The sequence below is a fragment of the Harpia harpyja genome, chromosome 14 (genome assembly GCF_026419915.1).
Source record: "Harpia harpyja isolate bHarHar1 chromosome 14, bHarHar1 primary haplotype, whole genome shotgun sequence".
In the NCBI taxonomy this organism is placed as follows: Eukaryota; Metazoa; Chordata; class Aves; order Accipitriformes; family Accipitridae; genus Harpia; species Harpia harpyja.
Window position 1 is genome coordinate 23,391,344 of NC_068953.1, and position 24,228 is coordinate 23,415,571.

Genomic DNA, 24,228 nt, shown 5'->3' on the forward strand with positions numbered 1-24,228 from the left:
CTGTGGTAGGATCAAAGTTTCAATAATGGTGCAGCCAAGCATAAAATATTGGAATAACCAAATTACTGATCTTGTAGATACCTTGATTCCTATTCTTTTCTCTCCCTTCCTCTGTTTGTAAACAGAGCAGCTTGAAGTCCTCCTTTGCAAAGGCCCGTAGGCGCATTTCTTCTGGAGGTGCTTTTTGTACAGACACGGCTATATCAGAACAAAGCATGGCGCTTTGGGAGATGTGTTTACTTTGCATAAACTGTCTGCAGAGAGAGCACACACAAAATAATAATGCCTCTTGTTTAGCCTTTTCGTCCCCACCCCTGTCTTTTCCAGCCAGGGAAGTCATGTCACTTGAAACGGTCTTGTTTTATATAGGCATGCAGCTGGTCATGTATTCAGTGAAGGAAGCTCTCCAGGGCAGGCCTTGCTGGCTTCGGGCAGGCCATGATATCTGCTACTACAAGTAAGTGCATTTTTGGTGTTGGTGAATTATTTGTGGCTTCCTTTCCCCTCTGTTCCCCTCCTGTTAACCGTATTGCTGTTGTTAACCTTTGACCACCAGTGTCACTTGTTTCAAATATCTCTAATTGGTGTTAGTTCAATGTGTTATGTGCTTCCACCTTCAGAAAACAGCTACAAGTGAGGTACCTATATTAGATGCCTGGGGAGAAACAGGGCATGTGCAGAATTCACTTCCCCAGAAGGAAGGAGGAGGAAAGGGAATGGGGAGTGCTCAAACCTTGCCAATGCAGCCAGGAATACAAGGAAGCTTAACCCACAGAGGTAGTGTAGTTGGCTTTTCCCCCTGTCCATGGAGAAATGAGCTGGATGGGATCATTGTTTTTCTTTTGCATACACTGACTTTTGTAAAAGACATAGGAGCTGAGGAGCTAAAGAAAGGGTTAGCATATATGTAGGGGTGTTTGGGCGTGTGTGCATATGTATATACACTATATACACCTATATAAATATATGTGTAGAAATAGACGATATACAAATACTCATTTATTTATTTGTTTGTGAATCTCTCTCTATACCTTAGTATTGTCATGAGCTTCCCTTCACTGCAAAGCTGAAACTCAAATCCTAGAAGGCAAACTGCTCTGTGGATCATGCTTATTGGCACCATAGAGACCTTGTCCTCATAGCAGAAACAGTAGTGATTAGCCTTACTCAATGTCCTATGGGAACTTTTGTCTTTCTACTGGGGCCAGGCAACTGTGGTGTAAATGGAGTTCTGACAAGCCCGCTGCTGATATTTATGCAAGTTCCCTGTTTCTGGCTGTTTCTGCAGTGTCAGAGCCTCAGAAGAAAAACACCAAATCAGTCTCATCTTTAACTTGTATTTGAGCTGGAGCTTGACTCACATGAGAAACATTCTCACTTGGGTATCTCATTTCCATGCAGAAAACTGATCCCTGATTCATTCTGGTTATTACAGTCAAAGGAGACAACCAGGGAGCTTGGGGTTTCAGTAGGTTGAATGAACCCTGTTTTATTTTCTCAAGGCTTCCAAAAAGTTATCCACAACATTTATTAATTTTAAAGATGACGATTGAAAGGGTTTTCAGCACTAGGATAACTGTTATGTTTTGGATTAGAAAATCTGTGCAGAGTTGAAGATCGAGGGACAGTATAGAACAAGTAGGAAAATTACAGATGTGAGTAAATGTATTTGGTTGAGTGTCTGTGAGTGGGATGTCTGGGAATGATGTAGCCTGGGGTGGTGCAAGTGGGAAGTGGAGCCCTGCACTGGAAAGAAGAGGTCACATGTTGAGGATGAAGTGGTAGAGCATTATGGGTGAAGTTCACATACTTTGTAATCAAATACTGCAGCATTTGGTGTTAATTAACTATTCTGTCCTGGCCTTACCTGTCATGATTTGAAAGCTGGGGCTGAGAATGCCTGAGTGACAAGTTTTCTCTTTTTTTTTTTTTTTTTCTTGTTCTAATTATTTTTTCTGTCACGATTCCTGTTCACCAGTTTGCATTACCAAAATACCTCGGTGTCTCAAGACTCTGTGGGTACCGCGTTAGGCACTGTATAAACAAAGCAAAAGTCTGGTCCTTGCCCCTAATACCTTGCAGTTGAAGCACAGGGCTTGGGCTACCCAATGACTGCAGACAGGCAGGGAAATACAAGAAAACAGAAAGGTGTTAACACAATTACAAACAATGTTAATCATCTGGCATAGTAAGCAGTGTTCTCAGGACAGAGCTGAACTTTTCTGATGTTCCAAATGGTAGTGCTTCCTTCATGAACTCATGTGATGAGGCTGATTTTAGAAACTGATGTGAAATAATGGGCTTTCTCTTTGTAAGAAATTGTATTTGTATTGTAGTTCATAATTTTGCTGTTAGGTTCAGAGGTGGCTATGTTCACAAGTGGATTTGATGAGACAATAAACCCAAACAATGACAGTGGGCTGCCTTCCAGAAGTAGTAAAGCCTCAAACTTGTGTTGACACAAAAAAAATCGCAAGTCGTTCCAAATCTCGTTGTAATCTCTTGTCTTTCTTTTTTTGGGGGGGTGGGGGGGAGTTGGGCTGAAGGCTCAGATTATCCTCTCTCAACCCAGCATCCTGTCTGTAGCAATTTGTGTAGCTATTTTATTTTGTTCCAAGTACTCTTCACTAACCTTTATTTGCCTAACCTTTTCTACCTTAAGAGCTAACGTACTGTGGTGCAGTGGCTTCCCTTTGCATGCCTGTAACCTCTGGCTTCTGTGAGTATGGCCTTCTGGCTGGGCAAACTTTATGTGCTGATTACCACAGCAGTGGCTTCTCATGTCATTAACAAGGCAGTTATTGTGCAGTGATTAAACAGCAGCTGACTTCCGAGATTAAGCCGTGATTGTACAATTAAGCTTGTAATCAGATTCTTGTTCAGAATATGTGAGAGAATGGAGTTTTATTGATTTGGAATATTCTGTGTTTTCTAACTGTACATTGAGTTATATGTCAACATATTTATCTAGGATAACTACTTGTTGTCTGTCTCATTTACTGTTTATTCCAGGTTTTCACATGCTTTTGCATGTACAAGAATGAGCATACGCACACATATACGCACTTCCATCTCTACTGAAACTCTGATCTTTTTGTTTCAGTGATTATAAAAGAGATTCCCAGTCATGAGAAGTTGTAGGTGGGAGGGAATATGAAGAAAGTATGTTTGGGGTTGCTCAGACTTTGGCTCAGAATAAGAGGAGGTGGGATTGCTATAGTGATATCATGCTGCCTCTGTTTTGGGGAAAGAGCTCACTGCATTTCCATTCACCCTTGTCACAGGTATCCTGGGGTGGGACTGGCACATTTTGAAGGGAACCTCATCTAATTACTTTTACCAGGAGTTAATCATAAATATGGGAAAAGAGTGATATACTTACAAAAATAAGGAGGAACACAAAGATGCCCTTAATTGCTTTTGCAGCAGGGCTCTTATTGAGAGCAACTTCTGAGCTGAAGGACAGTGGGAGGAAAGGCACATTCGCAAGACATCTGGGTGATGCACGTTGGCTGATCTTTGCTGACATTCATCTTCACTGAAGATGGGATAGTTCACTCATAAAGATAAATGTTGTGGCACAGGTCTGTCATCGCGTACCTTTCCCATATGTCTCACAAGACTTCTTATATTACGGAGAATATTAGCAGTGCTCTTGTCAAAAGGAAGCTGAGTGACACTTCTGCTCTATTTTATTGCCTCTCTGTGAAGTGACAGGATACACCCATGATAAACAGAGTTGCAGTTACTATAAGATCATCTAATTCACTTACTGTCTTGGCAGCCTTTATGCGCTGAATAATATTCCTTTCTGGCAAAATATTTAAGGAACAATGGCAGCATGCTGAATTGGTGACAATGTACTTGAGTCTTTGGTTTCATGGCTCATTCTAAGCATATTCTCTAATCTCCAGCTTTTTCAGACAATAGTCAGTTCACAGGTAGTAATGAGTTATACGGAGTGTTTTGTTCTCACGTCAACACTAAAGACTTGGCTGTTTGGTGATCGTAGCGCTGTCAGAACTAGGTCTTCTCTTCTCAGCATCTTTATAATCACATTAGATGAAATCGTCATCATAGCATTAGCAGGCCACCTCTCAGTTCTAATGATATCTACAAGAGAGGGCTAAGACACCAGTCTCAGTCTGAGGACATCTAAAATTTACAATATGACTGAAGGTCTTAGTAGCAAGATGGCTGTGGGAATATTCTGCTTCAACTGGGATTCTGCCTGCAATCTCGACAATAGAGATGCCTTAACATGGATTTGGCCCTTGAAAAGGAGTTGTGTTGTGCATTTTCCAGTTTCCAGCGTGGCAGACCCCAAAATAACAGCCATGCCTTGTAAATTGTTAAATAATGCTTTTTTAATGGTATGAACCAGGGTGTTACTAAAGCATATTGCACTTAGCAGCCACACTTAGAGATGTAAAAAGGTCAGGGCATGTAAAACGAGGACACCAGACTCCAGGTGGTGGAAGGATTTTGGACAGAGGGAATGCATCAGAGATTAGAAGTGATAAATAGTTTACTCTTCATTTGGACTCTGTTTTGAAATAGCCTAGAAATTTAGGATATTGGTATTTTCTTCAGCCATTTTAGTCTAAGATGATACAGTGCCATATTCCTTCACCTACTGGTGCTTTATATATACTAAATGCTGCAGACAGGAAGTCTAAAGATGAGATGACCAAGAGACGTTGTTCTTGCATCATTTGGTGCTTTTGAATTTCCTGAGTTACAATCCATCTCCTTTACTGACCTGCCTGTATCTTTGGCCAAGAGGCTTCACCTGTCTGTGGCTCAGTTTCCCCATCTATAAAGGATGGAAAATTAGAGTCACTTATCTGCCACCCAAAGAATGGGAATAGATAAATGGGAAGCAAGTTTTAATTAGATAATGCTTGCAAAGGTCTTTTAAGCTCAAAAAATTATCGTGCGGAGTAAGTGATAAGTAGTGTTGTAATTATTATTAATTAACTTTCCATCACAGCTATGCTAGATATACACTACCTGTACATTATTTCTGAAGGAGAACAGCAAGCAAAATGATTTCACTATTACAAAGTGACTGAAAGGCATAGTAGATACAGCTTGCATGCTGATTAAACCCCCCATACTTTGGTCTCTTATTTTCTTTCCAATAATCAGTGTATTAGTTTCTAGAGAGCATGTGAGACTTTGAACATTTTTTGAAAGAGAACGCAAATAAGGTAGTGAGGAGCAGATGTTGCTAGGGTCTTTTTTTTCCTTCCCTCTTCCTTGCTTGTTAATTTGGGCTTCATGCTGGTATGGTAGAGTGTTGTAATGAAAAAGGGGTGAGGAAGAAAAACTATCAGCCTGGTGGAGGAACAAGGAGGTGATAGAGGCATCTTGGGGTGACAACAGTAGAACAAGAGGGAGGCAAAGAGGAAAAATGCTATTTTTTAGGTTTCTTTTAAAAAGATTCAGAGCTACTGCAATGTATGATGGATTGTGAGGAGACCAGATTATATGCAGTAAGAATACATGATCATTTACACTGCTTACACACAGGTGATTTTTCTTTTTAATACATGAGTGAAGAATATTGAAGCCTCACAAAGCCACCAGTAAACTTCCTGTTACTACCAGATAGTTTGCTATAGATTGAAGCAGGTGTCAAGAAGTGATTCAAAAGTCTGGAAATACCTGTTCTGGGCGGGTAGTTTTCTGGAACAGCAGAGGTGCTCAGAACAAGAATGAAATGTGCTGCTAAGCAGTGCAGTGAGTGCTGTGCATTGGTACACTCAGGATCATGCGATCTGAGCACTGTCAGGAGTAAGGACCATTGACTACCAGCATAGCATCAAGGTCAGAGGTGTCTGGTGCTTCTAAACCTCTTGGTTAAGTGGCCATTTTAGACAGGAGACATTTTTGGCTGCAGAATTACAGACTATAGAGGGAGAAGCCTTTACTGGATCATTAGGGACAGGTGGGAATAATGTGTATGTAAGATATTTAAGCAGTATCTGCCTGCAAACACTTGCTTCATCCCACACCTCTAATTACATATATGAATTTGGAGGGGAGGACTCAGAAGATCTCAGCACCTTGTGACAGTTCTTTATGAATAAGATCATCTAACCTTCCAAGTGATGCTGAAAATAATAGAGGCTATGGAGGTGAGTACTTTCCTTATGCACTAGACGAGAAATGGTTCTTAATTATCCTTCGCTGTCAAAATTAACAGGAACTAGATTAAATGGTCATTGTTCTGACTTCAACAAACATACAGGCTCAAATCCTGGATCCACTGAAAAACATATAATAGTTAAGTAGATGTTTCTATATTTGTGGGTTCATTGCATTTTTTTTTCTCTGAGTCTCTTTGTCCAATATTAAGGTGGTTTATTTGCAAAAGAAATGTTGGGGTGAAGGGTTCAGCTGAGAATAAAATCATAGGCTTTTCAGTTTGCCACTGTGACTCTGTGTTCCTGTACTATCTATTGATCCAGTCAGTATCACTCACCCCACGTGTTCCTAACTATTAAATTCAGGTGAAAACCCAGCAGCATTGTATTGTGTCTTCCTTATGAAAAAGAGCTGGTTATTTTGGAGAATTTGACAAGAATAATTATCTTTTTCTCTCCACCCCTTTGAATAAAAATGAACAGCAGCAAAATAAACTAGCACTGTAAATTTCAGGAGCTGAAATTGCATCTTTTGGTTGCCTCTTCTATTTTGCATTTTAATGCAACATTGATGATAACATTTGTCAAAGAAACCTCACAGTCCTTCAGAATCAGAAGGTTTGGCAACAGCATAATTGGTGCAATGTGGGAAAAATATTGTTTGAAATGTACTTATGGATGCGATTTGCTGTGAGGCTTCTCCCTAAAGTGCATGAATTGTCTCTTCATCTCTGCTGAAAGAAAACTTTCTTACTCAGCCTAAAGTAATCTCTTTATCAGAGTAAGTCTCCTGCAAGAGATCTGGTCTTGGAACTAGATTGAGAAGCTCACTTAAAGATTTTGTAGTTTTAATGAAGGGAGTGTGAAGGGCCTGAGTGCACTAGTAGATCTTGATGACCCTGACTAGCCTCACTCAGGGCCTCCACCCGCACCCTCTGCCCATGGGTTCAGGAGCTCTAGTTGAGCTCTGTCCTGGCTGCTCAGTCCCTGTCTGAGCAGCCAGGAGGTTCTGAGCTGAGGTTCCACCTCAGTCACGGCTGTGCCTCTGCTTTGTGGTCAACTCTGGTGATCTGTATCCTGACTCACGGACTGACCTCCTGGCTTGACCCAGACCTGCCTCATCACCACAAACTTGTCTGATGATCTGGTTGTGTGGTTGAACCTGTGGTGGAACCCATCTGCCATCCCTGGGCATGCCCTGCTCAGGTACTGTGGGAGGGGACCCTGCCTGGCGAGGTCCCTGCCCCGCTGGCTTCCGTATCAAGCTCAGCTCCCCATCTTTTAGGGATCAACTGGTCCTCACTGCTCCCTGACAGGGAGAGGCTCAAGTCTTCCAAAAGGAGGGATCCAAAAGGAGGATTTTTTGGGTAGCTCACAACCTGCAAATCTGTATGAGGTTGCTTTTGCTCTGTGTGCAGTCTCTATGCAAACCTTGTCTCCTCCTCCTCCTACTCAGCAAAGAGCCTTTGATGATATTTGAAATATTTTTATGTATTCCTATTTTTTTTTTTTTTCTAATTCCTGGAATATGCCTTTTCTTCCTCTGGTGGAACTGAATGGTTGGTTTGGTAGGGTATTCATATTATCTAAATTTCCAGGCGTTCACAGAATATTTTCACGTGGCATTGTTCAGGACTGTGAATAGGTACCTGCATCTCTGAGCAAGACAATTTGGATTTTGGAAGCAATACAGTAGTGTTAGCTGAATGCATTAGTTTAAATATCTCTGGATTGTGCTGTATGAACTAGTATTAGCTGGCTGCTTTCTTATTTGCACCTTCACAAAATGAAACAAGCTGTAATTTTCCTATGAGAGTGCTCCCATCCATCAACAGCATGTGACTGGCTGCGCCCAGTACTGCCACATGCAGCTCTGCCCCTTAACTCTCTGCTGGTCTTTGCATACTGCGTGAATCCCAAGACACCCTTGAATCTGGTGTACCACCTTGGTCAGTGGTACTTACCATCGTGATCCTGTTTGCATCTCTGTCTAGTGGAGCCATGGTTTCTCTAACCTTCCTTCTATCATATAGCCTGTAGGTGCATTGCTGTGTTACTGGGTGTTGTTTAGCACTGTGTTATATTTTTGTACCTGTTCATTGCTGGGATTGGATTGATTGTACTTGCATGGGGCCTTCACAGTCTTGGTACAATGACTGGTTGAGTTTGGAGCCCATCTATATCATAAGATGAAAGCTCATGCAGGGTGGATGCTTCTCTGAATGCTTAGTTCTCTCATGGCTGCTCCAAATGTGCATCTAGAAGTGAAAACCATCTACTTCCTCTCCCTTTCTCTTCTTCCAGAAACCACTACCGCTGCAGTGCAGCTGCAGGAGAAGGTGAGAGAGGAAAATTCTACTACACACTCACCTTCAGCATCAAGTTCCCTCATAAAGATGATGTCTGCTACCTGGCCTACCATTACCCCTATACCTACTCTACAATGATGGTAATGCTGATGTGTCCACCTAGATAAGCTAATAGGCCTGACAGGTTGGAGCTGCTTGGGTATGTGTAGATTTTGAGATAGCGTAAAGGACTGTTTTCACAGGTAGTTAGTGGTTATGATGATGTCATTGCCTTGTTTGCAACTGCAGCCCCAAAGCCCAGAATGCTGTAGGAGAAAAGAATTTTCTGTATGGGATAAGCTGGGGTACAAACCATTAGTGCTTATACCAGTCATAACACAAACCAAAGATGTCTCTATTTGCTTAGGGCTGCAGGATCCTGCTCCTGAAGGAGTGGGAAGCAGGGGGCTAAAGCTAATGGCAACTCAGAAGTGAAAGCTGCCTGCCCCTTCTGACAGAGGGTAACAGCTCAGCTTTCAGAGCTGCACCCAGCAGTACCACAGTGCTGGACCTCATTTGAATGCTTTGTCAGCCATTTCCTCTGTGCCAGTTGGAGTGTCAGTAGGCATTTGTGACACCCCCACCAGTGCTGTCAGTACAGAAACTGAAAGAATACAAGTCCAAGGTGTAAAATGTATTATTGAGTCGTATGAAGTTTGCTTCCTGGGGAAGGATTTGTTTTCTACAGACTTTTCTGGCCAGGGGTGGATGGTAAGGGAATTTTCTGGGAAATGCATCTAATATGCTTTCTCCATGATTGATGTAGGAGAGCCCAAGGTCTGAAAGGAAGGTAGGATAAAGGAGGGGAAATTAATAGTTCTGGAAGTAGTTTTGCTTTGTTGTTAAAGATGAGAAAGATGTTACTGAAAATGAAGACACACAGTTCCAGTAGATCAGTTCCCTTTCCTTCTTCCCTCAATTTCCATTGTCAACCCTTTTGCTTCTGGACAATAAATGTCGGTGTGGGATGGTGAAGTTTGGGCTCACTCTATTTTTTTATAATGGGATTAGTTTGCCATTACCAGATATGAAAGACTGTGCATTCAAGGGAGACAATGTCCTCTCCCACTTACTAGCCATGCTGCTCAGCATGTCAGCATAGTTAGGCTTAGATTAATTCCCACTCAGACAACAGTCTCTTGTCAACTGCTTTGCATCCCATTATAGATGTTCAAAGAAACCGCTTCCAATATCTGAGAGAGGGCCAGTCAAGCCTTCACAGTCCAAAATATGCCTGCCAGCTCACTTCTCATTAGGCTTATGGGTACCAGTTACTTCTCAAAATCACTGAGGAAGAGAGTACTCTCCAGTAGTGGGGTTTGACCTGTAGCCCTCAAGGCATGTATATACCACAGTCTGCAGGGGAAAAGACAAATACAATGCTGAAGAATTAGGTGGACTTATTCACCACCATACTTATTACTGAAATGCAGTGACTGATTATTATTTTACTGTTATTGATTTCTATCTTCTACTGGTACAAAAGCAAGAGAGGCTTGGAGAGTTTGTATGTTCTGGGAATCCCTGAATATCTCACCCGCTCCTGAATGAATACAATAGAGATGAAAAAGATGTTATTCCTAGACTTGCAGGGCCAAGTCTTGAAGAATTTCACTCCCTCTTCAAATAAAATGTTCATTGAAGTTAAAGGGAATTTTGCCCCAGGAAAAGTTTCAATGAACTCAGACTCAGTAAGGACTGTAAAGTTTGGTAAATGGGAATTATGGATGGAAAAGATTGATAGATTGTCACATCCAACTCTTTGCCAAAGCAAAATTGTTGCCTCTAATAATTCTAAAAGACTTCTTTGCTTGGACTAACTTAAAATGTCGAGTGATGCAATTTACACATTTCCATGTTACTTTAATTTTCACAGTAAATAGACTAAATCAGCTTTGTGCACCAGTAGATTTCATTCTAAAGCATTTTTTCCACTGGTGAAGTATGTTGGTTTTACATATCAGTAATAAATTAAAAGTGATTACGAACCCAAGGGTTCAATTAAATACATAGTGCTTTGGGGAAGAAGATAACCTTGTGTATGGAGTTACTAATTTGAAAATGTTTTAAAATATCATATATATTTAATGGTTACAGGCATATTTACATCAAATACACATTGTAGAATCCTATTTGAACTGGATGCACTCTGCAGTTCATCACTTTTTGTCCATCAGCAATTACATTTATTTTATGAAGAGTAATTTATCTATTTTTATACCACAGTGTTAATTGTTTGGATATCTAGCTGAAATCTCTGTGGCAGCTATACCCAATTAAGTTTCACTGGGTACCAGGAACATAAGTAAATGATTATATTGAATTCTCTGTATCTATGTGAGATTGTTAGATGCGTCTAATAATTGAATTTACTTTATAGAGCAGTATGTTAATTGTTTTATGACATAGATTACTGTAAATTTCAGTCCTATGTTTGCATTCAAATACAATACTGGGATACTGGATACTGGGAAAGCAGTCTGAAAGACTCCAAGGTTTGAGGAACAGGAATGTCATGTCCCATAAACATTCGTTAAAATTTAGCCCTGACTTGTAAAGACAAAAAGCTGCCATGTAAATGTTTCTAAGTGAATTGGTGTGTTTTAGTTAAATTACTGTTAGGACAAGCGTGCATACTGTGCTATACCTATTTCTACCAGTCCAGGGGCAACTGGTGTTCCACAACACTTAGCAACACCCTGTGATAGGATTACTTAAACTAATCTTGCCACTTGCAATTACAATGTAAACAGAGAGAACTACACGTCATCTGGTGTGTGGGTGACAAGTGGCTATGTGTCTAATGAGGCGATAAGAATTTGTCCTAAAAAGTCATTTTTTTTAAGCTGCCAATTCTTTTTCTCAAATTTCTCAAAAAGCTGTTGGACTTAAGAATTGTTTAAAACTGACATAAACTTTGCAGGAGGGGGGGGAAATCTCCTTTTTAAATAAATTCTTGGAAAGATGCTCTTAAAATTTCCCACTACTGATTGTACAAAATGTTGTTTTGATGTAAACTTTTTGACTGCCTCTGGTGTGGAGCTGGTCCTGAGTTTCACTGGCATGTGCTTGACAGCTAACCAGTCAGTTCTATAAACGCCCCAAAATTATGAGATTTCTCACGTTTCTACACAGTCCCTATTAAAATACAAGGAGTAGGCAGTTCTCTTCTGGACTTCATGTACGCATAGAAATTCCTTTACACTAATAAGAACAGCACCTAGGAACTGTTCAGGTAAAATCATAGAATCAGGATAGTTTGGGTTGGAAGGGACCTTTAATGGTCATCTAGTCCAACGCCCTTGCAATGAGCAGGGACATCTTCAACTAGATCATGAAATAAAAGTAGATAGTCCTGTGCAGTTTCAGTGAACTGGGATGTATTCTGAATGGCTTGTGCATATTTGTGGGATGTAAAAGGTGATGGTATTAACTGGCAGAAGAGAGAAGTTAGCAAGAGGTGAAATTAGTACCAATAATAACACACAGCTAGTGGAATAAAATCAGATTTTATAGACCGTGAACTTATTTATAAATCTGCTTCCTTGCTTCTTTCTCAGTCCCATCTTGATATCTTGGAACAAAATAGGAACCCCAAGAAGGTGTACTGGAGGCAGCAGACACTCTGCCAGACGCTAGGAGGAAATCTATGCCCATTGCTCACAATCACCGCCATGCCAGAATCTAAAAAAAGAGACGACTTGGAGCAATTCTGTAAGTAGCCAAATGAAGCGTTAAAAAAGATGCTGGTGAGTTGCAGTCATGTCAGCAGTGGCAATGACAACCTGTTTTGCGAACATGTTGATTTCCTTGCCTTTCTCATTTTGGAAAAGAAATCTAAACATGGGGAATAGCCAATTACAATGCTTTTTTAAAATTACAGATTTGCACGGAGAACAGACACTATTTTTTACTTCAAACTTTTCTTTAATGATCTGAAACAATTACAAAGTTCAATACTGAATATCTCCAACAGCAAGAAATTGTGTTCAAGTAACCAATTCAACAAGAAATTCGATTTTTTTGGTGTTTATGTTTCATATTGAAATGACTTATGTACTTTGAGGTCTCAAAATAAAAATCACTCTTTCCCAGCTGTGGACAGCAATTGAAGTGTTCTGGTGAAATTCCAGCTCCTCCAATGTGCCGGGTACATCCATCTGGATACAATATAGCTCCTTGCATTCTGTCTGAGTCCTAACTGATGGTGTACTACCTAATGGTAAATATTGTAACTGCCATGTTATATCTAGAGGTGGTTATTTTTCAGTGTGAAAGTCAAAGATTTAGACCCGTAGTGGCCTTGATTAACAAGATTAAGATATGCAAGTTTCTGTAATCAACAGCAAGTGATAAGATTCTGGTTAGCATCACGTGGGGTTAGCTTTGATTTGAAAGCCTAAATGACTAACTACTTATATGTAGGCTGACTTTTTTTCTTGAGTCAGCAACAAGGCATAAACTGATTTTTTTTTACCTCTGCTTTTCACACATCTATAACACAGGTTGAGAACTTTGAGGGAGTGTGGAAATTTAAATTGTCTTAAGATCTTTTTGGTTGTTAAGCAAATATATATCATTATCTCACTGAGATATTAGACTAGAAGTATCCAAAGGGATTCTGTAATATGAACCACATTTCTCATTGCAGAATTCTCCTTTCAGGGGTATGTGGTGATACGTGAGGAGGACTCCTTATAATATCCATGCTACATGCATAAACTAAAAGGAAGCTTAAATGTCAGAGTTGGTGAAAATTATTGCTATCTTTCCTGGTTCAGGTTTAAAACACAGTGACTGCAGTTATGCTGACATTACAGTGTAATCATCCTGAGTGCATACCTTTTTATTATAATAATTTTATTATAAACTGAGCATTTACCCTGAATTAGCAAATTTCTGAACATGAACATGCTTTTGTAGGTTGAAATCTTAAAGCAAAATTGCCAAGTACAGGCTACATGGGAATTCATAAGGTGTGTGCCCATACAGCTTTCATGGTGGAAACTGGAGGCAGTGTCAGAGAGAAAATTGGATTGTTGGTGTTGCTATTATTAGTATTATTTACCCTACAGTAGCACATACAACACATGATTAGGGGGTTTGGCTGTGGTGGGTGCTGTCCATGCCTGACATGAAGAGATAATTCCTGCCCTTAAGCACTTTCGTCCCATGATAATGATGATATAGAACAGAAAACCAGTGGGTGGGAGTTGTGGTGGGGGGGAGGTTGGTTATATAAAGAAGCCTTTGGCACACTGCAGACGATCACCTGCTTAGATGTTAGCTGTTGACAGCAATTTTTAAACCTCGTGGCAGAAGGTCCTAATAGGGCAACTGAAAGAAAGAAAGTTGGAATATTTTATTTGAGGATTGGAGCCATCCAAAAGAGATATGTAATGAACAAGTTTTTCTGCGCAAGTAAGTATGCCTTTCCAATGAAGGTACAAAGCAAAAGCTAAGCTAACGTCTGGATTTATCAAAGCAAGGACTTGGAGTGGGTCAGTAACATGATGAGTGAATGTGCTAAACACTGAATTTAAGTGCCTTTGGCTTTGAAAGAACTTTCTGAAAGGTGTGTTTTGTTATAGGAAAGCAAAAAACCAATATAAAAATCTCCAGCATTTTTGTAAAACAGCATTCTTGCTTTCTGACCAACCCTACCACATGCCCAGTTCTGCAGTCATGCAGATACAGTGATCAGGATTTAAAAATCTGGAAGAAAATCATAGGCCTGTACCAATGGAACTAAAGCAGGAATAGTTAAGAATGTTTTCACCTTTGGCACCAGAGACAAGACAGAAACATAATTGCATATGCTAATATGCTAGATTCTATACCATCTACAGTCCCTGGGGCTAGCCCTGAACTGAAACCTTATTGTGCCAGGTGTGGTACAGCATGGGAGACGGATGGCCTCTGTGTATGCAGGACTTACAGCCTATATTCAAGATAACTGAGAGGCACAGATGCTGAAATGAGGATCACAAGGAAACAAGACAGCACTGACCAGCACAATAATAGCCCAAGAGTCACACTGCTTTTAGGAAGTATCATGATATAAATGTGACAATATTAGGAGGCATTGACATTTTCTGGAGCACTGTGTTCTCAGAGTGTATCAGAATGCATCTTGCAGTGTTGAAAGACAGTCTGGCAGGTTTTCAAAGGTCATTAACCTGTCTGTGAAGACAAGGCTTGGCTTACTTATTAAGCACAGATTTGCTGAAAGATTCATAAAGGATCTAAAAACAGTTTGGACAGGTACTTGTTTCGAATGCTTCAGGCTGTTGTAATATTCAGCATCTGGGTTCAAATCCCAATTATGTGGCTGAAGTCGTCTTTATTTTAGAGAGAAAGAAATATCCCCTGGTTTGTGATATTATGTGAATTCAGTGGGAGCTTGTAGTTCTGACCGAAATGCCATTAAATTATGTGCCACTAAACAACTCTTCCTCTGAAGCTTTGCGATGCAATGAAATTGAGGACTTTCTAGATCTATCCATAAACCAACTGAACTCAATCAAACCAGCATATGTAGAAAACCCAGTTGTCTGAACTGAAATAGAAATTGTTTGGGGGAAAGACAGTGTCAAGGCAAGGCAACACAGTTTCTCTCAAGTTTCCAAGACTACAAAAGTAAACACCAATACTCTTAGGTGATGAAAATATTTGTTGTTTTATCAAGTGAAAGAACAGCAAGGCAGCACACCATGTTTTATGCTGTGGGGATGCCTCTAGGCAAATCTGAATAACCATGTATGTGCTTGCTTTGTTTAAGCAGCTTGGATAATTACAGCTTTTGGGGACACAGCCTAATTTGTGCTGCTTTGTGTGGCTTTGATCAGCAGCTACTTTTCAGTTTCCTCATCTCGTATGGCATGCCCTTCTCTCTGTGGTTTGGCTGATGGAAGGACCTATTGTCAATATTTTCCATGCTAAAAACATAGCTCAAAAGCAACGACTTAAAGCTAAATATGAAGGGACCAAAGGGTGAAGGTTTTCTGAGTAAGAACTCCCATTGTTTTGTACGGTCTCCATGCATACGTATTTCAGCTTGAGAAGTGATGTGAAGCTCCAGCACTGGGGAACTTGGCACATGGGTAATGAAGAAGAATTGATAGCCCTTGTTCTTTCCTTCTGGTTCTGGCCAATTCACAGTTTTCACGAGCTATAGCAATTTTGCTTTCCTATCAAATTTGTTATTTCTCCTTTGTACATTTGTTAATCTGTACCTGGAGAGATTCTTTTCAATAATGCCAGTGGCACAGGTAAAACACAAAGCTTGCCAGGACTTCATAGTTGTTGCACATGATCATTATTAAATACTCTAAATCCTTCTCTAGTACAGACACATGGGGAGTAGGAAACATCACTGATGAAGAAGCATTAGGTGGGTGAGGAGTGTTGGGAGAACAGCGTGATCAGCCCAGTAGGAGTGTGGTGGGAAGGAGTTATTGCCATACTGGAGGTGCTGATAGAGTGGGAGCGGCCCAGGGACAATAAGGGCATGGCATCCTCTGTGTCAGCTGTGCTTTATTTTCCTTGCTCAACTCTTTCAGATTGGTCTTGTCAGGCTTTTGATTAATGTGGCCCTAGGATGGTTAAATTTGTCTGAGTTAAATTTATTAATGTGCGCCTTGTTAATAGGAAGCACAAGCCATGCATGCTCGCAGGCACTGCACATTCACTGCATGCTGAAGGGAAGAAAAATGGGCTGCTGTTTTCCTTCATTATGCCTTGTTTATGTGAGGCTTTGATATTCACTTTAGGCTCCTTTCTCCTTCCTCTCTTTCTATCTCCCCTTTATATGATGCCGGTGTACTGAATAATTTTTATTAAATGCTCAGTTCTGAAACTGATATGAAGAAAGGAAGAAGTGAGCCAGGAACTCTTTGGCTCCCTATGCTTTGCATCTCAGTCATGCAACAGCTCAGTTACAAACTTCCATTCACACTTGATCAACGTCCGTGGGTGCCTGAAGACTGCAACAAGGTCCGAGGCTGGTCAGTCCCTGCTGAGCTTTGCAGCTCCATAGACTAGTACAAATAAACTGGTAGGGTCTCTCTTGGGGTTTTTTTTGTTGTTGTTGTTTTATTTTAAACTTGCCCTTCCCACCATAATCTGAAGACTGAGCATCCAGCAAGTACTCATTCTAACTGCAATAACCCCCATAGTCTTGTGATAAAGCCATTAGTTTCCCATTCTGACTGTGTGTGGGAGGCACCAATGATGAGACAAAGGGACTGGTTTTTATCTCCTCTGTTATCTGTCTTTACCATGTTCCTCTTTCCCTCCTTATTCCTTCTTACAAAGAGTTAGACCCTGCAGATTTGACCTTCTATATTATGTACAAAGCTTTTCCTCAGAAGACCGTAGCTCTTCTCAGAATTATTTAACTCCTCCCCCATCCAAAAAAAAAAAAAAAAAAAAAGACGAGACAGTTTTCTGCAAGCTTGCATGTGTGGTGAGCCTGCACATTATGCCTGCCTTGGATATTGAATCATCGCATGTGAGCCTTTGAAAAGGAAAGAAGTTTGGGAGTGGAGAAGAAAGAATGGTTGGGCAGGCATTTACTCTTTGCTGACCTTGTTCCTGGCTATGTTAGGTCTAGCCTTAGACATTGCCTGATGAGAGTTAAAGGAACTTTTGAAGGGAGAGCAATTCCCAACATCTTTCAGGGCATTCTCAAATGAACACAGAAGCAGTGAGAATGATAACGCTTCTGACCTTGGTGCCAACTCCCTACCCAATGAAATTAATAGGTGCTTGCAGAGCTCTGATTTTCTTGGGTTTGCCACACACAGCCCAGCAAAGGCAGTGTTAACAGCATGCATGTGCACTCAGTAATAGTTTGCAAACCCTTAATTCACAGTGTTATGCATGCAAATGTGCAGTATGTAACTGTGTTCTTCTAAAGTCCCTGGCAGACAGCTGGCTAGACCCTGCAAGCCGTAGGATACTGTTGTAAGCGGCAGAGCAAATGGACAGATAAACTCTTCAAAGAAGTGTAAGTAAAAGATCTAAACACTCATACACAGGCGATGATAAATTTGTCTTCTAGTTAAGGAAGTAGAGGACACCACTATGCCACTAATGTTAACAGAGTGATGGAATTAAAACCACCAAATGCAAAATGACTGATCAGAGAAGGACAGTTTGCACTGTGCTGTTTTGAACATGCCATATGAGCATTCCTCAGGAGGCGTTTCCTGGCTGTGCACTGAGTTGGGGTGGGTTAGCTCTCACCTTTAGTTAGAGAAGGGAAGGGGGAGGACATGTCTGAAGCAATGTAGAGTAGGTGCCATTCTGGTCAGCACTTGCAGAGAGAAATAATGGAAAGAGTCCCAAAGGAATTCCTTACACGAATGAAGATTTTAATGGGTCTAGGGTGGTACAGCAGTGCACTGCTTCAGCTGATGACCGCCAGCATTGCTGCGTTCTCAGCTGAAGGACATGAGCATCATATATTGCCGTGGGGGTTAATCCTGCATCCACTGAGAACAGTGTCACTCTGCTGAGTGGGGTGGGACAGTCATCGTTTATGGTTTCACAAAGAAAGTAATTGCAAAGCTTTCTTCGTGGCTGGTCGTACTGTTGTGATTCCCATTAACGATACTGATTATGAGCATTTCCCCCAGTTGACACCCCCTTGTGAGTGTCCTTTTAGCAGTGTGTAGCATTACAGAGCTGAATCGTGCCATTTAAAGTTAAACCTAAATGTCCCAGTGAATTAGCAGCAGTGGTGAGGGAAATTAAACAAAATATTACACTAGCAAATGGATTTACATCTGTAACAGCTGTCACTGAGTTGCTCTTCTGTTATCACATGTCCTCTTTATGCAAGGCTGGGGAAACCATCGTGAATATTAACATAAACAGTTAATGACACCTGCTTATCTTAAATGTAGTTTTTTGGGGAGTTGAAACATGTTTTTCGTCTGAGTCTAAGCATATTTCTAAAGATGGAAACAGTAACCTTTTTGGGATAGGTGTGGCACGATGCTTGTGCCCTTCGAATCTGCAGATGCTCCTAGAACTAGAATGAGGGATAAAGTGAGACTAATGAGGCGTGTTTACTTGGTCTCATCTTAAGCCTACAGAATCAAAAAGACATAGTTGCTGGGAGAAATATTCTAACATTTCTCAATTTGCTTGTATAAGCTATTTAGATGGTTGTTTTGCAACTTTGATATTTTCTCGGAAAGAAACAAGCCCTTTACCTTTAAATATAATTTGCAGCAAAGAGCAATTCCTGAGCAAAGAGCAGCAGAGGATGTGAATTGCAGAGGCCGCTTATACAGGATACTGGGAAATAATGATCATGTGGAAAATGTACACAGTTTAATTAAGCACATTGATTAAATCAATATGATTCAAACAGCTTAGTGCTCCAATCAGCTTAATCTCATTAAATGTAATTCAGACCTCGATAATTGATTAATAATGCATTATAGTTTATGAATTATTGACTCCAAGTTATTATAACTGTGCCTGCTGCCTGCGTGGCAACCAGTGTTGCATGTTAATTATGAAAGGCTCAAGCTCTCTTCTCTTGAATAACTTTTTCAAAGCTGGAGATGACATATCTCCTAGTGAAACAAGGATCAAATTAGATCAACGCCTTATTGGAGTTAGTCTGCCCCAAAGGAAAATGCACTCTTTAAAAGAAGCTCTCATCTAATAATGTTGAAATAGGGAGGTAGAATGACCTGCTTTGATTGGTAATAATCTTTCAAGCAGGCAGAACTGCCTGTAGCAACTCAGCTGGAGTGCTAACCTGGCATTGTGCTGGTTGGAAACAGTTCACAACAGCAAGCGCATCTGTTGTTCTAGTGTCACTGCGTGCTATACCTCCTCCAGCACACATGCACACAGTATAGCCAATGTTGCTGAACCCTTAGGTCACATTTGTATGCCAAATATAGAGCAAGCCGGTTCCCCATGTTTGTCTGGATGCTGAGTGGTTTCTGTGAAAGGACCGATAGGCTTTTCTAATGGCATTTCTACACTGCAAGTGTCATACAAGAAGAAAGAACCGTTGCTGCTATTAATGAAAGTCTCAGGAGAGAAACCGAGAACTGAAGAAAGCCTCTGCTCCTCATGTGGCCCCCCTATTAGACTGCATTTCCACTGAATGTGAACAGAGGCTGTTGTCTCAGATTGTTTTTCTAGCTATCCAGGTACTTAACGTGGTCCAAATTGCAATCTTACGCAGAAAAAGTCCACTAGCATTACGTTTCCTTAAAATACTCCATTTACAGAACCTGTTCTGCTTTTTCCTTTCATCTCTTCTCTAGCTCTACTCCTTTTTTGTGATTATAGTTAAAAGTGAACAGGTTTTAGTGTGTATAGAAATTGAATGAGATGATGATTATAGCAAACTGTGGAGAAAAAAAAATGTTTTGCTTTATTCTTGCATCTGCAGTAGTGAGTTTTGTATCTGTTTATTCCCCTGAATTGAAGATTTGCTCCTAATCTGCAGGGGTGCCAGGCAGAGGTGCCAGTTCCTCTCTTGCTTTGTACCAAACACTTTGTTTCTGGTGACAGGAAGAGTCAGCTGTTGTGAAAACTGTGATCCTGTTTTAATGCAGTAGTGAAGAAAGGCTGAATAATATTATCATGTATTCTACAGTGCTAAATAATTACAGAATTGAGAATACAATTATTTTTTTCCACTTGAATAGGCAGTTTATCGAGCATCTGAAGCCGAAGCAATGATCTCCAGATATGCAATGCTGACGGTGTGTACTCTAAATTTCTCAAGATTGTCTTTCAATTTCAAGCATCTCTCTTTTCTTTCTGATATCCCAGTCACAAGCATGTGGCAGCCCACTGCAAAAAGAGCAGACAAATTCCTGCAAAACTATGTTCCTGTTTGAGTATCCAGTCCACTGCCTTAAAGGTGGGAGCTGGTTGAATGGAACATGAAATTTGTGAGACAGACACAAGGCTGTCTGCAGACCGAGGCCAGTATTTTTCGTGATGTATCAACTGCTCTTTGAATCCTAGCATTTGGTGGAACTGACTCAGCCAGCACAGGTTTGACACTATGGTCAGCCTTCCGTCAGTTTGGCAAAATGAATATTAATATATTGAATCTAATTAGTCAAGGCAGCAAGCAATGCACAGAAAACACCGAACAAGGATGTTACAAATGGGCCTTGAAGCATAGGCAACCACAATGTTTTTTGCAAAGGGAGAAAGTAAATGTTAGGGTAATCTCACTTTCTCTCCCACCCTTTGCCCTGTGCAGCATGCTGGCAGAACAGCCATCTGAAGCGAGATAATTTGTACTGCAGTGGCTGCTCTTCATTCACTTGTAGTTTTCTGCATTTTTTTGTTAAATAATCTTCCTTCTGAAATTTGGAGATTTGTTCTAAGCCCTCCTCTTAGGGGATAGTGCTACAGAGTTTTATGCTGTTTCTTCGGCATTTGTTCTGTTACTTTTCCTTCTTCGAATTATAACAGTCTTATCCTTGTCTTGAGAGACTTGTAATTTTTGCATGTCCTTTCCAGAGAAGAAGTATTCTGATTAACAACAGCATTTTCTGGAATGTAAGCAAGCAATGTCGTCTTGGTTGGTATGGACTTGGGCTAGAACATGAGTAGTGCTTAGCACTGGCTATGCTCCAGTCTTCCAGAATATTAGAGCCTGTTACGATATGCTAACGAATTAAACACCTTGAAAATCTAAACCAGCACATATCTTAGTCATAATTATTTTCATTTGTGATTGGTTTGTCAAGTGCCTCAGAAGCGCCTTCTCACAGGAGCGTGGTACTACTTGTATTTTTGTTATAAGGCATTGAAAATTATGAATGAAACTGAAAATGGTTTGGTCATATGTATTTCTTATATGGCTTTGGAAATTTACAGCCAGTTGCTTGGAACACGCCTGTCTCACAACACCCCAGTGTCCTGACCTCATTGTAGTAGAGCTACAAACTTCTGTAGGAGTCATAGGTTGCCCAAATTTTTGCCTTAACAGAAAGGGAAAAAAATTTGTCTTCTCTCTCTTAGATGGAAACAATTTGGGAAAAACCTGCAGATACTGTGCTTCCAACGGCCAATCTGTGTATCTGGTAGAGGTATTGAAATACAGCCTGGCAGAGCCCCCAGGCAGCTTTTACTCCCTCAAATGGTGAACAAGCATTGAACTGCTACTAGTTTTCTGTTATCAACTTCAAATTATGGCATGAAAAACCCCCCTGTATTTCAGTGAGCTGCACATTTCCCATGCCTGGCCATAAATTCCAGTCACACATGGTCCCGTGGGGCATATGCTAAAAGGTCAATGTGGTACTGTATAAATTAGCCAGAGAAGCATTTGAATTGAGTTAAATCTGTTCTCAATGTGACAGAGATGGGCTTTGTGAGGGAGGACATGATTTTAGGGTCAGATCGACTGCGCAGACTGAATATCGTTATGAGCAATATGCTTACTAAGGGGTGAAGAGTTAATGCTTGTGCCTCAAGGTAAAAGCAGAGGTCAGGAAGGGGTTTCTTCCAGCTGGTCACAATATTGCCCAATTGGTCATGTGTCTTACTGCACAGGTTACTGTTTTTCACAAATTAGAAGGTCTGGAGGCCCTGCTGATGCAGGGTATAAAGTGGGTTGGCCTGAAGTTAGTTGGGTTTGCCCCTCAATACCTGTGTTAAATCAGTTGCTTCTGGTCGGTAGAGCTGAAGTTGTGGATGGTGTGGCAGTCTGTGGATCAGCCTTGCTCCTTGAATAAAAGGCCATTAAGAAGGACCCCATGGCCCCTGGGCTAGAAACCTGCTGTAAGGTAAGAAATTGGAGTTTTGTAACAATAGGGGTGGTGTTTGTTTGCTTGTGTGTCTTTTTTTTTTTTCTTTTTTTTTTTAATTTTTCCTGTCTTCTCTGCCCTGTCTGCTCTCTGTAAGGCAGTTAAGAAGTCCTCTAAAAAGAGGAGAAGAGCTGTTGGGCTGTCCCAGTGACCAGTTGCTCTCTTTTCTGTTTGGTTGTACCTCCTCATTGATAACTACTAGGCAAGCTGCAGTCAGGGAGTCAGGGCAGGACAGATGGCAGGTTGGCCTTGTGAAAGAGTAATCCGTAGCTGGAAAGCTCACAGAGCATAGCATGTGTACCAGCTGCTGTCAGACCCAAACGATTGCACTTGCTGTCATAGAGAGCAGTTTTTGTTGCCAGTTCAGTATCTTTTCCTTTCTGGAACAGAAAGACTGTGCTGATACACAGATTAAGCTAGATACATGTTGTTTTCTGATGCCTGATGATCTCATGAGGACTAACTATTTTTTGACTTGTACTGGATAGCAAGATTGGGCAGAGCGGGCAGAAAGTGGGCTCTGCCACTCTTCTAGCAAACCACTGCTTTTAGTTTGGGAACTCAACTTGGGGACAGTTTAGGGGAAGATGGTCAAGTCTTGCACAGGTTCTGTTAAAGAATTGCTAGGCTGTGACAGAAACCAGAGTGCATCCTGCTAACAGGGAAGCCTGCTCCTCTTAGGTGTTTTTTTCATGATCCTGTGAATCTTGCATTTCTCACTCTAACAATAGGCTTCTGCTCTGCACAAGCAAGCCCTTGCTTAATACACGGAACTAACAGGCTGTTGGGAAACAGTGTGGGTGGCATTATAACTTTCACATTGTTTTCACCTTTATCCTTCTAAATTGGGAAGTTTCTTGGTGCTTTTAAATCTTGGCTGACTGGTTTGGAGAGACTGTCTATTGTGGCTCACTTTAAAATAGAAAAAAGTCATTTGCCTGATAACTCAAGGCTTTGAAATCTTTCTGGAAAACAATGATCCAATTTCTGGATTTAATGTTCCAAGCTACGCATTTTTGTCTGATAAAGGCTGACCTCTAGCTAGTCATGTATTACAAATGATCAGAGTTGTTTGGATTGTATAGAACAGGTTTACTGCATGTTTGCCAGAGCTGCAAGGAGATAGTTTGTTCAGCAACTCTGCCTGCATCTATGTCAGGGGGGTCTACACTCATGTGAAATGTAGCAAATGTTATTTCACTGTGCTGATCCTAATATTAATCTATGAGAGAGCATTAGTGAGTAAGGAGGCATTCTCACAATACACTCTTTTTCTCCTGGTTTTGTATCTGTAATTCTGAACACCTGCTATTTCTAATTCCCACCTGTAAGTTGATTTTGCTGGGAGGGTCTATGCAGATTTCTGCTTGACCTGTTTAACTGACTTTAATTTCTCTAATCAGAGAACAGGATCCATTGCTATGTGACTGATGCAGCCAATCTTATACCAGTAAAGTAAGTACAGCAATATATTGAAAAGAGTAGTTTGCAGACACCACAGGCTGACACTTCTTGTTGCTTATAACTGACAGATTCTAGAAACAAGTATTTGTGATTAATGGGCTGCAATTATACAGCAAAGCTAAAATGAAATAAGACTAAAAATACCCCATAATGATTTTTAAAATGCTGTTCTGTTAATGAGAGGATTTGTCCATCTCTACATCAAAGAGAAACTTGTTAGTGCTCTGAGCTTGCCCACCTGTTTCTAATGCAGAAATAGAAATTGCTAATAAACAAGTGGAGACAGCTGTTATGTTCAGACTGCAAATGTGCTGATAAGATCAACTAGCTGACGAGTGACATGGTAGATGCTGCAAAGTGCACCAGTGTTCATAGAGCTAAACTTGGACTTCTGTATTATTTCAGGGCATTTATTATGTAGCTGTTGGATGTTAGTTTCTAGCTGACAGAAAA

The 24,228-nt window shown here is 40.8% G+C and overlaps 1 protein-coding gene across 1 annotated transcript in view; it reads left to right on the top strand.

Moving 5' to 3' along the window:
- The window catches only part of AGBL1 (AGBL carboxypeptidase 1), a 298,158-nt gene that overhangs the window by 79,116 nt on the left and 194,814 nt on the right, over positions 1 to 24,228 (top strand). Inside the window, exons 15-17 of the mRNA XM_052808912.1 lie at positions 370 to 457; positions 8,457 to 8,601; positions 12,061 to 12,214. Coding sequence (XP_052664872.1) covers positions 370 to 457; positions 8,457 to 8,601; positions 12,061 to 12,214 — 387 coding nt within the window. The remainder of the gene's footprint in view (positions 1 to 369; positions 458 to 8,456; positions 8,602 to 12,060; positions 12,215 to 24,228) is intronic.